Here is a 16,895-nt window from a genome sequence, read left to right as displayed (position 1 = left end):
TTTGAATATTAACTCTATTTCTGTTTCCACAGACTGAAGTCCTACTGACTTCTCCCAGTACTTTGTTCTTGTTGTTTAGATGACATCAGAGTTTGACACTTTCTTCACACACGTTTTTAAAGTATTGTATTCACTGGCGTCACTAGGGAGTGTGGGGGGTTCAGACTGCACTGGGTGACATAATCAGAGAGGATGACACCAAAATGACTGTCTATAACATAACATAATATAACATAACAATTTACAGCACGGAAACAGGCCATTAGGCCCTTCTAGTCCGCACCGAACCAAACACCCCTCTCTAGTCCCATCTCCCTGCACAATGCCCATAACCCTCCATCTTCTTCTCATCCATATACCTGTCCAACCTTTTCTTAAATAATACAATTGACTCCGCCGCCACTATTTCTCCCGGAAGCTCATTCCACACGGCTACCACTCTCTGAGTAAAGAAGTTCCCCCTCATGTTACCTCTAAACCTCTGCCCCTTAATTCTTAACTCATGTCCTCTTGTTTTAATCTTTCCTCCTCTTAATGGAAATAGTCTATCCACATCCACTCTGTCTATCCCTTTCATAATCTTAAATACTTCTATCAAATCCCCTCTCAACCTTCCACGCTCCAAAGAATAAAGACCTAATCTGTCCAATCTCTCCCTATGCTCTAGATGCTTAAACCCAGGTAACATTCTGGTAAACCTTCTCTGCACTCTCTCCACTCTGTTTATATCCTTCCTATAATTAGGCGACCAGAACTGCACACAGAACTCCAAATTAGGCCGCACCAACGTCTTATACAATCTCAACATCACCTCCCAACTCCTATATTCCATGCAATGATTGATAAAGGCCAGCATACTAAAAGCCTTCTTCACCACCCTATTCACGTGAGTTTCTACCTTCAGGGAACGATGTACCGTTACTCCTAAATCTTTCTGCTCTTCTGTATTCATCAATGCTCTCCCATTTACCACGTATGTCTGTTCTGATTCTTCTTACCAAAATGAAGCACCTCACACTTATCAGCATTAAATTTCATCTGCCATTTTTCAGCCCACTTTTCTAAGCAGCCCAAATCCCTCTGCAATCCTTGAAAACCTTCTTCATTATCCACTATTCCACCTATCTTAGTATCGTCTGCATATTTACTAATCCAATTTACCACCCCATCATCTAGATCATTAATGTATATAACGAACAACAATGGGCCCAATACAGATCCTTGAGGCACACCACTGGTCACCGGCCTCCAACCTGGCAGACATTTATCCACTACCACTCTCTGGCCTCTCCCTTTCAGCCAATGTTCAATCCATTTGACTATCTCAAAATTTATACCTAAAGACTGCACCTTCTTAACTAACCTTCCATGTGGTACCTTATCGAAGGCCTTACTGAAGTCCATATAGACAACATCCACTGCGCTACCCTCATCCACAATCCTAGTCACCTCTTCAAAAAATTCAATCAGATTGGTCAAACATGACCTTCCTCCCACAAATCCATGTTGAGTGCTCCTGATCAGACCCTGTCTATCCAGATGTTTATAAGTACTATCTCTAAGGATTTTCTCCATTAATTTACCTACCACAGACGTCAAACTTACAGGCTGATAGTTGCCAGGCTTCCTCCTTGAACCTTTTTTAAATAACGGAACCACATGCGCAATGCGCCAATCCTCCGGCACTATCCCCATATCTAATGACATTTGGAAAATTACCGCCAGAGCCTCTGCTATTTCCTCCTTCACTTCTCTCAATGTCCTGGGGAAGATCCCGTCTGATCCCGGAGACTTATCCACCTTTATATTCTTCAAAAGCCCTAAAACTACATCTTTTGTAATCTCTATATTCCCCATATTTACCCAATTTGCTTTTTTTTATCTCACATCTCCCAATATCCTTCTCCTTAGTGAATACCAAAGAAAAGAAACTGTTCAATATCTCCCCCATTTCTCTAGGCTCCACACACAGTTTTCCGCTCTGATTCTCTAAGGGACCAATTTTGTCTCTAGCTTTCCTTTTACCATTAATATATTTGTAGAACTCTTTTGGATTAGTTTTCACCCTGCTTGCCATAGTTTCCTCGTACCTTCTTTTAGCTTTCCTAATTCCTCTCTTAAGATTCCTCTTACATTCAATGTATCTTTCAAACATCCCCTTAACTCCATGCTTCTTATATCTAATGTATGCCTCCCTTTTTCTTCGAACCAAGTTTCCAATATTCCTTGAAAACCACAGCTCTCTCAAACCTTTTGCCCCTCCTTTTAACCTAACAGGAACATAAAGCTTTTGCACTCTCAAAATCTGATCTTTAAAAGACTTCCATCTCTCTACTACATCCTGCCCATAAAACAAATTGTCCCAATGCACACCCTGCAAGTCCTTTCGCATCTCCTCAAATCTAGCTTTTCCCCAATCAAAAACCTCAACCCTTGGCCCTGACTTCTCTCTTTCCATAATGACATTGAAGCTGATGGCATTATGATCACTGGACCCGAAGTGCTCGCCAACACTAACCTCTGTCACTTGACCCATCCCATTTGCCAACAGTAGATCTAACACTGCTCCTTCTCTGGTTGGCACCTCTACATATTGTTGTAAAAAACTATAAAATTTTTGTGCAGTGTTTCAGCAGAAATTTATTATTTTTTATATTAATATCTCTATAGTTAGTTATAACATCAAAAACATTGTTCATAATCCCAGCTTGCATATATCAAAATACCTACAAGGCTAAAACTCTGTGCAAATTTACTTTTTGAACCATCTAATGCGCTCTAGTCAGAGCTGTCTTTATTGCCCATTTACAATGATGTTTCGACTCATGTGGTTTTGTTGCACGCGCTACAAGCACGTGGTGTTTTCATTGCTGCTGGTGTTTTTATAATCACTGCTTTTGTCAAATTTTCTGTGTTGTAGCTACAATATTGTGGTAATTAATACTAGGTAACCCAAACCCTAGTGACGCCACTGCTGTATTGTTTCTTTTTTTTTCCAAAAATGCTCGTTATTTTGTAGCAATCCTGTGACTGACTTTTTTTCAGTTCTATTATCTCTCCCCTCATTAATGCACTCCTTTCATTTGCATCATCTATTGCCCCAAATTCAATTACATTTTTCTGAGATGTGGTGCTTTTGTAATTGAACTGTCAGAAAATATAATTGAGCAATGCAAGAATAGCCTTGATTGAAATTTTGACTTGAGATTTTCATTGATTTAGCTGAGTTCAAATTGTGCAATAGTGTTTGCATCAGACTGCATGTTGTCAATATGAGGTAGTTCGAGCCGATAGTCTCTTAGTCCATGGTCAGTGTTTGTGCTGCAGCAAATGTATTAGAATACCATGCAATGTATCTTCCAGTGTATGCATCTATTGCCGTGAACTTTCAGATATTGGTTAAGTGGCCAAGGTGGCAGAGTATCAAGATTAAAAATCTGGTCAAGCAGAAATACTCCAAAAAAAGCTCAAAGCATTTAATTTCCTGCATTAGACATCTCAACTGATTTGTAATCTGTAAACTTTTCTCTAAGAGTTTAGTCTCAACTTTCCTCAGTCCTGCTGAAGATTTTCATCTTGAAATGTCAACCATTCTATCTTTCCCTCTGTTTCTGCTTGAGCTGCTGAGTTCCTGCAGCAGATTGTGTTTGGCATCAGATTCCAGCATCTGCAGCCTCCTGTGTGTCTCTTATTAACATGCCTGCCTTTTGATATCTTCAACATTTCAGTCTAACCCGGCATGGTACCCATCTGTTTCAAACAGGCTTCAGTCGTACTGATTCCCAAGAAGAGTGTGATAACCTACTTCATCCACAGTGAAGAAGTGTTTTGGGAGGGAAGTGTTGAAGCATTTCGGCTCCTGTCTGAGCGACAATATGGATCCATTCCAATTTGCATACTGCAGCAGCAGGTCTATGGCAGTTGCCATCCCACTGGCTTGACACCAAACCCTGGAACACCTGGACAGTAAAAGATACACAAATCAGGATAGTTTATATTGACTACAGTTTGGCATTCAACACCATAATCCTCTCAAAACTGATCAGAAAACTCCAAGACCTGGGCCTTAATACCTCTCTGTATAATTGATTCCTGGATTTCCTCACTTACAGACCCCAATCAGTACAGACAGGCAAAATATCTCCTCCACAATCTCTACCAGTACTGGTGCACCACAAGGATGTGTACTTAACCCCCCTGCTCAACTTGCTTTACATCTATAACTGCATGACTCAATGCATTAGCACCACCATTTACAAATTTACTGACAATACCACAGTGGAGGGCTATGTATAAAGGGGAGATGAGTCAATAAACAAGAGGGGGATTGAAAACTTGAATGAATGGTGTACTAACAACATCTCAATATCACCAAAACCATGGAGCTGATTGTAGACTTTAGGAAGGAGAAAAAAAAAACATCTGTGTACAATCCCTGGGGGATCAGAGATGGAGAGGGTGAGCATATTTAAATTCTGGGAAGTGATTATCTTGGAGCAGCTTCCATGAACCCAACAATCCAATGTCATCGTGAAGAAAACAGGTCAGCACCTCTACTTCCTCAGGACTTTGTTGAGGTTCGGTAAGTCATCGGAAACATTGGCAAATTTACAGATGTGTAGGGAAGATGTGCTGGCTGCATTATGGATTGATATTGGGACACCAATACCTCTGAGCGGAAATCCCAGTACATCACAGGGAAACTCTTCCCACCATTGGGAACATTGACATGGAACACTGACTTTGGGGAACAGCAACAATTATCAAGGATCCACTCCACCCAGAAGATGCTCCTATTGCCATGAGGAAAGGTGTAGCTGCCACAAGACTCGTACCACCAGGTTCAGGAATAGTCGCTACCCCTCAACCATCAGACTCCTAAACAGACTCAATCAGAGGCTTATTTAAGGATTCTAACTTTGCACATTATTTATCACTGAATATTCTTTTCAGTATTTGCACAGTTTTCTTACATTTCCTTCTTTATTTCCATTTCTCTCTTTTGTCTTCATTTCTTTTTCTTGAGTTGAGCTTAAACAAACGAACAATAGAAATTCTGCCTGGCCCACAGGAAAAAGTATCTCAGGATTATATGTGATGTCATGTATGTACCAATGGATTTGACTGGATTTATTGCGGAGAGAAAAAAAAAATCAATTGTGTTCACCATATGAAGTGCTTTCATTAGAAAAACAATACATTTTGTTTTACTTTATTTTGAAGTAACTGGATATCAGAATGACACTACTTTTCATTTATCCCCAGAAGTCTTTGATAAATTTAATACAATGGCTTTAATTGATGGAAAGAAAGATCATGTGAGTCTAACAGTTGATAATGTTCACTTGGACTATGGAGTGGTGTATGAATATGACAGTACTGCTGGGACGAAATGCCATGTTTTGGAGAAAATGAGTGAACCTAAAGGATTCTTCAATTTGGCTGCAAAGGTTTGATTGAAAAAAGCAATGAAGAATGTTTATCAACTTTATTTCTAATGTTTAAAACCTTATCAACATGTTTTACCTCATTAAATAAATTGAAGGCCTCACTAAAGCTGGAAAGTTTGGCAAGCTAGCTCCAAATTGCCATCATATCTTGGCAGAAGACACACATGGATAGGTAGGATCTCAGAAGGAAGTAGTTGTTTAGTAGAAGAACCACATTTTGGTGATTTAAAGTCTTTGTCCACAATGTGAGTGTTCTAATGATGTCTCCAAATCAACTCACCACATCTTCCTCATCCACTGGTCAATTACATCCATTGACGTGATTCAGTTAAACACCACTGATTCAAATAAGTCCTTTAAAGCAGTAATTGTTATCTTACTGCATTTTTGGGACAATATGGATACCTGCATATTTAACAATGAATGAACTGAACCTTAGATAATGCTACTTTTGGCTCACAAGTCATCTAAAACATTGAGGAGAATGTTGCAGAAATAGTGCCGGAGGATTGGTGTATTGTTAATGTGGTTGTTTTGTTTAAAAAAGGTTTGAGGAGCAAGCCTAAGGGCTTCGATAAGGTTCCACATGGAAGGTTAGTTAGGTTCAAGTGCTAGGTATTAACTTTGAAATAGTCAAATGGATTCAACAGTGGATGGAGGGGAGATGCCAGAGAGTCATGGTGGATAACTGTTTGTCAAGCTGGAGGCTGGTAGCAAGTGGTGTGCCTCAGGGTTTTGTATTGGGTCCTTTGCTGTTTGATCTTGATGATGGGGTGGTAAATTGGATAAGTAAATATACGGATACTAAAATAAGTTGAATTGTGGATAATGAAGAAAGTTTTCAAAGATTGCAAAAGGATTTGGATTGCTTAGAAGAGTGGGATGAAAGATGGCAGATGGAGTTTAATGCTGAAAAGTGTGAAGGAATAATCAAAATGAGACATACATAGTAAATGGGAGGACATTGAAGAATGCAGTGGAGCAGAAAGATCTATGAATAATGTTTCATCATTCCCTGGAAGGTAGAATCTCATGTGGATAGAGTGGTGAAGAAGGCTTTTAGTATGCTGGCCTTTATAAATCAAAGCATACAATACAAGAGTTGGGAGGTAATGTTGAGACTGTTCAAGGCATTTGTGAGGCCAGATTTGGAATACTGTGAGCAGTTCTGGACACCGAATTATAGGAAGGATGTCAACAAGGTAGAGTGAGTGCAGAGAAGATTTATGAAAATTTTACCTGGGTTTTAGAATCTACATTAAAAAGAAAGATTGAGCAGATTAGGACTTTATTCCTTGGAGCGTAGAAGGTTGAAGGCAGATTTGATAGAGGTATTTAAGATTATGAGGGAGAGAGATAGAGTTGATGTGGATAGGATTTTTCCCTTGAGGGTAGGAGACATTGAAACAAGAGTTCATGAGTTAAGAGTTAAGGGGCAAAAGTTCAGAAGTAACATGAGGGGAAACTTTTTCACTCAGAGAGTGGTGGCTGTGTGGAATGAGCTTCCAGGAGAAGTAGTGATGGCAGGGCCCATTTTGTCATTTAAGGAAAAATTGAATAGGTATATAGATGGGAGGGGAATGGAGAGTTATGGGCAGGGTGCAGGTAGGTGGGACTAGAGGAGAGTACTTGGTTCGGTGCGAACTAGAAGGGCTGAGATGTTATATGGTTATTAATTGTTATATGGTTGTTATATGGTTATTAAATCATAAGGGAAAATAGCAACAAGATTTTTAAACATTTGTGAAAAAATGTGGAGATAATTTTCAAAATTATTCCTGTATATACTTCATAAATTCTCACCAGTAGTTTCTGGACAGGAAACATTTAATGTGAATAGTTTTTAAGAATGCAGAATTCAGAATTTTGTATGTGCATCTATTAGTTTCTATTATGGCATAACAAATATTGGACAGCTCACTTCTTGAGAATAATTGGAGCAATTCCAAATACATGAGATAGATTTTTATCTTGCATCATAAGATTGCATTCAAGTGGGCAATGAACAGCAATTTATTAAATGACATTTGTTCAACAGATCCTTGAGTGCTTGGCTAAGAATGATGAACAGTTTGTAGAAGGTTGTGGCAGGCTACACTGCTTAAGTGAAACACTGCCTCCTGAACTGCATTCAAGATTCCGCATTATGCACAGTGAAAAGATTGAACATATTAACCGAAGAATTATGACCTATAAGAAGGTAGGCCAGTATTTGAGGTACTGAGACTTAAAGAAAGTTATGTTTCATTCGCTTTGGGTGATTTTAATTGTGAATCAAGTGCAAAATCCAGAATTAGGATTTATTGTCATGAACAACTCATGAAATTAGGTGTTTTACGGCAGAATCATAGTGCAAACATGCATATTATAACCATCTTACGATATTACTATAAAAAAATAATAAAAACAATAATATTGCACAAAAAGTAAGGCAGTGTCTTTGGTTCATTGATTATTCAGGAATCTGGTGGCAGCGGAAAAGAAGCTGTTATGTCTCTAGAGTTACTTGTGAGGCTTCTTAAATAACTTAGAGATGCAGGATTTAAATAACAGAAGAGATTTTACTGGCTGATGTCTTCCACCATCTCAGGAAACGGTTCACATACTCACATAAACATATGCCCTACAGTGGTGCTCTACAGTTACTACAGTGAGAAGGTGTATTCTTACGCGGTTACAAAATAGTTCACATTATCCTGATTATATAACGCTGTCTTTGTGGCATTGAGTGCTCGTCTTTAGGCTCCTGTACTTTTTCCCCAATGGTAGTAGAGTGAAGAGGGCATGGCCTGGGTGGTGAGGGTCTTTGTGGATAGAGGCTATTTTTTTAAGACACCACCTCATGTAGATGTCCTCGATGGAGTGAAGTCTGGCGACTGTGATGTCGCAGGGCGAGTTAGCAACCCTCTGGAGTTTATTTTTGTCCTGAGAGTTGGCGCCTCCATACCAGAATGCTCTTCACAGTACACCAGTAGTTCTTTAGTCACAAAGTATAGCTGCTGGTGACCTTTTGTGATTGCATCAACTTGGAGGCTCCAGGACAGATCCTCGGAGATTTTGACACCCAGGAATTTGAAGTTCTTGACCTTGTCCACTACTGAACCCTCGATGAAGACTGGCTCACATCCCCTTGACTTCCTCCTGAAGTCCACAATCATCTCCTTGATCTTGCTGACATTGAGAGCAAGGTTGTTGTCATTACACCCGTCGACGAGCTGATCTATCTCCCTCCTGTACATTTCCTCATTGCCATGTATGATTCTGCCAGCAACTCTGGTGTCATCAGCAAACTTGTAGATGGCATTGGAATTGTGCCTGGCCACACAGTCGTGGGTATATAACGAGTAGAGCAGTGGGCTAAGCATGCATCCTGGGGGTGCGCCTGTGTTGATGATTAGTGAAGAGAAAATACTGACTGTGATCTTCTGAATAGAAAATTAAGCATCTAGTTGCAGAGTGGGGTACAGAGGCCTAGAGTTTGTAGCTTTTTGACCATCACTGAGGGAGTAATGGTATTGAAGGTAACGGCACTTTACTGTATTTGTACACCAACCACTTATGTAACCACTGGGAAGTGAGTTAGCTCTTAAAGTACACTCTCCATGGCTGGTCCCTGATCCACTATCGACAAATTTGCCAAAGATGCCATGGGTTGTATGAAGAAAGGTGATGAGTCAGCATCCAGGATGGAGATTGAAAACCTGGCCATATGGTCCACCAACAACCTTCCACTCAATGTCATGACAATGTCAATGTTTGACTTCAGGAAGGGAAAACCAGAGATATAAGCTTCAGTGATCAATGGGAGATCAGAGGCGGTGAGGTTGAGTAAATTTAAGTTCTTGGGAGTTCTTTCCTGGACCCAACACACTAATGGCATCATGAAGAAAGCACATCAGTGGCTCTACTTCTCCAGGAGTTTATGGAGATTTGGTATGACACCAGAATGTTGGCAAATTTCTGCAGATGTGTGGTGGAAAATGTGCTGACCAGCTGCATCATAGTCTGGTATGGGGACACCAATACCCCTGAGCATAAAGCCTAGTGATGGACACAGCCCAGAACCTCACAGGCAAAACCTTCCCCACTATCAAGAACATCGACACGGAATGCTGCAGTTGGAGAACAGAATCAATCATCAAGGATCCATACCACCAAGCACGTGCTCTGTTCTTCATGCTACCATCAGGAAGAGGTATAGGTGCCACAAGACTCACACCACCAGGTTCAAAAACAGCTGCTACCCCTCCATCAGACTCCTCAGCTACAAACTCAATCAGAGACTCATTTGAGGTCTCTGTGCACTTTATTGATTATTTAAATTCTCTTTGTATTGCATAGTCAATTTGTTACATTCTTAATGTTTACAGTTCTTTATTTGTTCACATGTATAAGCTGTGGACAGTTTTATTTGCACTACCAATGTAGTAATTCAGCCTCGCTTGCAGAAAAAGAATCTCAGGGCTGTATGTGATATCATGTATGAACTCTTGACAATAAATCTGAAATTTCCCTTCACCTTTAAAAGGCTGAAATGGAGATGTTGCTGAATCCACACTTTTGAGTATTGTGTGCATTTCCAGCAATCTTGCTGGAGAAAGGGCATTATTATTAGAAAGGGTGAATAAAAGCTTAACAAGGATGTTGCCAGGACTGGGAAGGTTTGAGCTACAAGGATAGGTTGGGACTGTTTCCACTGGAGTAAAGGAGGCTGATGGATGGCCTTATGGAGGTTTATGAAATTATGAGGAGCCGAGATAAGATACATAATCAGTCTTTTTCCAGGTGAAGAGAGTTTAAATTTAAAAAAGAATGGTGGTTATATGGAACAAACTGCCTGAGGAAGTAGAGGTGGGTACAATTCCATCCTTTGGGTTGGTACATGTGGAGGAAGGCAAAGAGGAATATGGGCCAAATGCAGCGAAGTGGAATAAATAGGCACCTTGGTCAACAAGCTGGGAGAAAGGGCCTGTGTCAGTGCTCTAGAACTCTGACTCTAAACTGGTAGGTACAGTGTGCAGGACATCAAAGTGGACTCTTTAAAATTCCCCAGATTCCAATGATGTTTGTGAATGAAATCATGAATATTGTAAGTTTCCCTTGTGCTAGCACACAGGATTCAGGTAAAATGCTTCTCCCCAACAAATTGTGGACCATTATTTTGCTCCACATAAACTAACAGCTGCTGATAAAAGCTATCTTTTGCACATACGCAAATCAAACTTTCCAACAATTTATCCATTTGTCTTCCAGTTAGCACTTGTTCGTCCTTTCCTAAATCCAATAGTTCATCCCAGTTTATGTTAGCAACCTTTCTAAATTTTGTGAAAGGAGAATTATTCATCAATGAATTAAAGTGAATGAGCAATTTAGTTAATAGAGAGGCAGATTTGCATACATCCTAATCCAACATTTATATATGTGCATTATCACAAGAATGTAGCAAAATAATTTCTCTTCCCTTTCCTCTTTTCTCAAGGATACTTAATTTTCTCACATCACCGTTGCTTAAATTGATGTTTTTTTTTGTCATCTGCTTCACTGTCATAGACTAGAGTATGATTAATCATTGTGACAATTCTTTTTAAAATGCATCATTTCATCTGTTATAACATTGAAATACTGTAATTGTTACAATAGTAATTTGTGTCTCAATATTTTTTATCTGTCTAGTTTTCCAGAGTTCTGAGAAACCGAGCCTGGCCAACTTTTAAGCAAGCCAAATCAAAGATTTCTCCACTGCACAGTAGTGATTTCTGTCCCACCAATTGCCATATAAATGTTATGGAAGTATCCTATCCCAAAAATATTGCTTCACTGGGAAGTGCCTTTGGCGTTCAGCTTGACAGTCGGAAACTGTCCTGCAATGACGTTGATCAAAAAAACTTAGATCGAGGTAAGACCCCAAACTTAATGTCACAGGCTTAATGGCTGTGGAGAATCTGAAAATGCAAGATGTGCAAATTACAATTTATTGCCCAAACTTGAAAAACCTTATATTAATTATTTGCATCTTTTGTCTTCCTAGCCAGAAAGTTTTGTTGCTAATTTTAAAGTCTTAAAAATAGCAGGACAATTAAATGTCCAACATTGTTTATGAAATAATTTCAGCAGTAAGATCTAAATAAGAACATATTCATTGTGGAAATGTCTTATTGGACATTAAAATGATATTTGAACAGATAATTTAATAGGGTTATATTTGTGGTTATCTAAGGATGGGAGAAAGGGTGGTGAGGGGTGGACAGAGACTGTGTGGGGTTTGAGAGTTAGAAAGAAGATTGGGTGAGAAATGGGAAATACCTATTGGAATGGGAAGATATGTGACAGAATGTGTAGCAACAGGAAAGAGTAGTAGTTGTTGGCTAAAACAAGCAACACATTATCAGAATAAACAAGAATACACTGATAATCTGAGCAAGAACCTTAGCAAGAAGTAGCGAAGTAAACTGGAAAAACCTTCACCGCATGTTCAAGGAAGGAAGATTTGCTACAAATATGACAGTAAATAGGAAAATCTGCAGATGGGCTAGTGCAGTAAACAAAAGTGCTGGAGAAACTCATTGGGTCATGTAGCATCCAAACGAAGTAAAAGGCATTCTATGTTTTGGGCCTGACCCTCCCCCCCCCCCCCCATCCGACCTCAGAGGAATGTCTGAAATGTTGACTGTCTTTTATTTCTACTGGATGTTGCGTGACCTGTTGAGTTTCTATGACTATGGCACGTTGTTTATGGCTGTGACTGCAACAATAAGTCTCACCAGCTTGAATATGTTTCTATAAATTTTAATTCAGTTGAAGTGTTTGCCACAAATCCTGGAGAGTGTTGTAGAACAGAGTGACCTCGGGACACAGGTGCACAGTTCTATAAAAGTGGTGACTCAGGTGGGCAGGGAGGTGAAGAACTCATTATATTTACTTAGTGAAAATCCTCTGGTACATGAAGTCTAATGTTTTGTCATGCATCTGGTTTTGATTTTTTAGTCTGAGTCTACGTTTGAAGAGCAATTTTCAGTAGATTTCACAGGAGTCTATTCCATGTCTGGAAGGAACTGGAATGAATCACGTGTTGTTTGCTTGCAAAGTTTGAAGATTGTTAACAACCTCAGCACCTCTCTGGATATAACAGATTGCAGAATTGCCTCTTTTGTGTGCTAGCAGATGTATGCAATATGACCTTCTACTGAAAGACTTGACAGAATCAGACCTATACATATTATTAGCCTTTTCTCTAATTCTCCTATTACATAAATAAAATAATGTGTGAAATTAAATATGATCACTTGAGGTGAAAAAAGAGTTTAACGTGTTTGAATGAGAATCACACATGGGTAAATAGACTTAAGCGTTGAATATATTCATTGGTGATGGGATCAGGCTGCAAAATGCTCCACCCATTGAGTTCCTGCAGTAGAAAATTCATGTGCTTGGCAGGCAAATCAAAATTAATGTTTGACATAAATGGAATCATGATCTCACTTTATGGGAAATTATTGTCAATGCCATTGTCACAGAGAGAGTTCAATATTTAGCAATCAGTCTTTCATTTTGTTGTTATTTTGCAGATAAATTGGATCCAGTGGAATACGTTCATCATTGCATCACCACCATGGCAGCTCCATCTGGACACAGCTTGGGTCAGCAAAATGGGCCTGGTCTGTACTTCACTCTGAAGGAAAAGGATATTGTAACTCAAGATGCATACCAGAAACTTCTGAATAAGTTGCAGACAGTTGTGAAAGAATTGGAAACCTACATTGGTCAGATAGATGAGTGAGTTCAGTAATTTCTTACTGAAAAATGTCAAATTCATAGCTTTCAGTTGTTATTAAAAAAATATTAGAACTATAGAACTGTACAGAGCAGAAAAAGGCACATTTGGCCCTTTTAGCCTGTGCCAAAACATTTTTTGCCAAGTCCTACTGACCTACACGCAGTCCATAGTCCTCCATACCTCTCCCATCCATGTACCTGTCCAAATTTTTCTTGTGTTAAAATTGAGCCCACATTCACCACTTCAGCTGGCAACTTGTTCCACACTCCCAGAGCTCTCTGTGAAGAAATTTCCTCTTATATTCCCCTTAAACTTTTTCTATTTCATTGTTAACCCATGTTCTCTGGTTTTTATCTCACCTTTGCTCAGTGGAAAAAGCCTATCTACATTTACTCTGTCTATCCCATTCATAATTTTAAATACCTCTTATTAAATCTCCCCTCATTCTTCTACGCACCAGGGAATAAAGTCCTGATGTTTAACCTTTCCCTGTAACTCAGTTCCTGAAGTTTGGGCAATATCTTACTAAATCTTCTCTGCACTCTTTCTAGCTTATTGATACTTTTCCTGCAGTTAGGTGACCAAAACTGCACACAATACTCCAGATTTGGCCTCACCATTGTCTTATACAACTTGACCATAACATCCCAACTGCTATACTCAGTACTTTGATTTATGAAGGCCAATATGCCAAAAGCTCTCATTACAGCCCCATCCACTGTGACGCCACTTGCAGGGAATTATATATCTGTATTCCCTGATGCCTCTGTTCTACCATTCTCCTCAGTGTCCTACCATTAATCCTGTATGTCTTTTCTTGGTTTGTCCTTCCAAAATCAAACACCTCACACTTGTCTGCATTAAATTCCATCTTCCATTTTTCTAGACTATTTTTCCAACTAGTCTCAATCCCTCTGAAAGCTTTGAAATCCCTTTTCGGTGTTCACAACATCTCCAATCTTAGTGTAATCTAAAAACTTCCTGATCTAATTTCCCACATTATCATCCAGATCATTGATATAGATGACAAACAATAATGGTCCCAGCACAGATCTCTGAGGCACACCACAAGTCACAGGCTGACAGTTTGAGAAGCACCACTAATCTCTAACTTCTCCCGTCCATTGTCAAATCCAATTCACTACTTCACCATGAATACCTAGTGTCTGAACCTTCCTGACTAACCTTCCATGTTGGACTTTGTCAAAGGCCTTACTAAAGTCCATGTAGACAACATCCACACCCTAATTCACTATCCCTAATCGGTTTCTGGCTATTCAAATAATTGTATATCCGATCTCTTAGAACACCTTCCAATAGTTTACCTCCTACTGACATCAGGCTCACTGGCCTATAATGTCCAGGGTTACCTTTGGAGCCTTTTTTAAACACTGGAACAATGTGAACTATCCTCCAATCCTCTGGCACCACACTCATGGCCATGGATATTTTAAATATTTCTGCCAGAACCCCTGCAATTTCTACACTAGCCTCCCTCAAGATCCAAGGGAATATCTCATCAGGCCCTAGGGATTTATCCACTTTTATTTGCTTTAAGACAGCAAGCACTTCCTCCTCTTTAATCTGTATAGGTTCGTTGGCCTCACTTTTTGTTTTCCTTACTTCTCACAACTCTGTGCCCATTTCCTGAGTGAATACTGATGAAAGAAAAACAGTTAAGATCTCTCCCATCGCTTTTGGCTCCGATCAAAGCCGACCACTCTGATTTTCAAGGAGACTATTTTCCCCCATAATATCGTTTTACTCTTAATATTCCTGCAGAACCCCTTAGGATTTTCTTTCACATTGTCTGCCAAAGCAACCTCATTTTTTTTTTAACTTTCCTGAGGGTTTTTTTTTGCATTTTTACACTCCTCAAGTACCTCATTTGCTCTGTTGCCTATACCTGTTATACACTTCTCTCTTCTGCTGAACCAGATTCCCAATATCTCTCAAAAATTAATGTTTCCTATTGCCTTTAATCCTGACAGGTACATACAAACTGTGTACTAGAATGTACAAAGTCTACTAGATTTAGGATAATTTAATTTCTGGTTGTTATGAAATCTTGACTCTGAAGAGTTGCTTGATAATATTCGGAGCCAGTAATTAGTAATGTCTCAAGTTCCATTGAAGATTCCCATTAAGCATAAACATCTCAACAAATCTGACAAATCGTCCATTATAACAGTCACTGTTGGTAAGTAGTTTGTATGTTCTGCCCATGTCTGTGTGGGTTTCCTCTGGGTGCTCCGGTTTCCTCCCACCCTTCAAAACATACAGGGTTAAAGGTCAGTTGGGTACAATTGGGCAGCATGGGCTCGTGGGCAGGAAGGGCCTGTTACCATGCTGGATGTCTAAATTAATTTTTTTAAAAAGCAATAACACTGTTGGGGTGCAAGACCTGATTATAATTGATGTATTTATTAGCACTCTCAACATCTTTGCCACTAATGTGCAATTAAATACATTTTAAAGCATTCTAGAGGTAATCCTCATACTTTACAAGAATAATTAGCAGTAAGTATGAATAAAAATTGTTACAGCAATGCTTCATATACCAGGCGTAATCTCCAGGAATGAACACCAAATAATAATCATCAAGAACTTGAAGCCATCAAAATGAGCCATTGGGAATTCATTGAGCAGTAACTACATTTTACAGGTTGGATTCATTTAAAATCCACAAGCTGCATCTGTTTGAAAACCATGAATGCAAGTATATATAGTATAATTATCACCAACTGATACTTCATCGTGCCACTATTCACGTCTGAACTTGGTTTGTTTTAAACATAAGTTACCTCATAACTTAATGTACTCTCCATGGTCCTGTTGAGAAAGTTGAGTCTTCTCCTTGTCATAAAATTATGAATTGGTGTTATCATTTGCAATGCAGATCATATTAATGTAATAGATGTTGGCAGATTATTGATTATAGATTCCCAAAGATGGGTTTGCAGAAATATCCAATGAACATATCCATTTCAATTTGCCGGGGTAAAACACAGGATTCTGTTGATACCGTGGTTAAATGAAAAAAAAAACACTCAAATGCTGGAGAAACTCAGCAGGTCGAACAGCCCTTCATTAAGGTGGCTCAAGTCCGAAACGTTGGTGATGTATCTTTACCTTTGCTACATAAAGGCACTGTTTGACCTGCTGAGTTTCTCCAGCATTTGTGTGTGTTTTTTTTTTCATTTCAACTTGCTATTGCCCAAGCAGTTGTTACAAAATCAGTTTCCTGCTTTCAAGCTTTTGATTCAGTTGAGTCATCAATATTATATATGTTCTTCAGCCTTATTTCTTCTTGATAATGGGACCACGTCAGTGCATACTCAATATTGATCACCTCATGAGATTCTATAGCAGGACCGCTAAGTGAAATATCTTATGCTGCTCTTGAGGTTGCGTTCTAGGAGAACTGTTGCAGGTAGGAGATGGGAGTGGTTGATTCTCAGCAGCTATTACCTTCTTTTAAGTATGAATAGCATTTGGGAGACAGCCTAAAGGAATAAAGGGCTCAGTGATGTGTTAACTTATGATTGACTAATTAAGCACAATTCTGCCAGAATTTGGATAGACATGGACTGATTATAGAGTGATCTGTGAGGAGTGGAACTGCTAGAAAGGGTTCTAAGAGAGAAATCTATCCACCTTTGGCCAGCTAG

At 39.3% G+C, this 16,895-nt stretch overlaps 1 protein-coding gene across 8 annotated transcripts in view; it reads left to right on the top strand.

Annotated features, from left to right (window-relative positions):
- prex2 (phosphatidylinositol-3,4,5-trisphosphate-dependent Rac exchange factor 2) overlaps positions 1 to 16,895 on the top strand; it is a 351,801-nt gene that overhangs the window by 208,226 nt on the left and 126,680 nt on the right. For 7 of the 8 annotated variants that reach the window (XM_069921298.1, XM_069921297.1, XM_069921296.1 and 4 more), the window contains 4 exons: positions 5,266 to 5,450; positions 7,489 to 7,650; positions 11,124 to 11,346; positions 13,016 to 13,223. In XM_069921298.1, the coding sequence (XP_069777399.1) occupies positions 5,266 to 5,450; positions 7,489 to 7,650; positions 11,124 to 11,346; positions 13,016 to 13,223 (778 nt within the window). The remainder of the gene's footprint in view (positions 1 to 5,265; positions 5,451 to 7,488; positions 7,651 to 11,123; positions 11,347 to 13,015; positions 13,224 to 16,895) is intronic. The other variant, XM_069921299.1, reaches the window with a different exon arrangement.

Source organism: Narcine bancroftii, chromosome 2 (assembly GCF_036971445.1).
Source record: "Narcine bancroftii isolate sNarBan1 chromosome 2, sNarBan1.hap1, whole genome shotgun sequence".
NCBI lineage: Eukaryota > Metazoa > Chordata > Chondrichthyes > Torpediniformes > Narcinidae > Narcine > Narcine bancroftii.
Note: the sequence above shows the minus strand (reverse complement) of the source record. Positions and strands in the feature narration are given on the sequence as shown.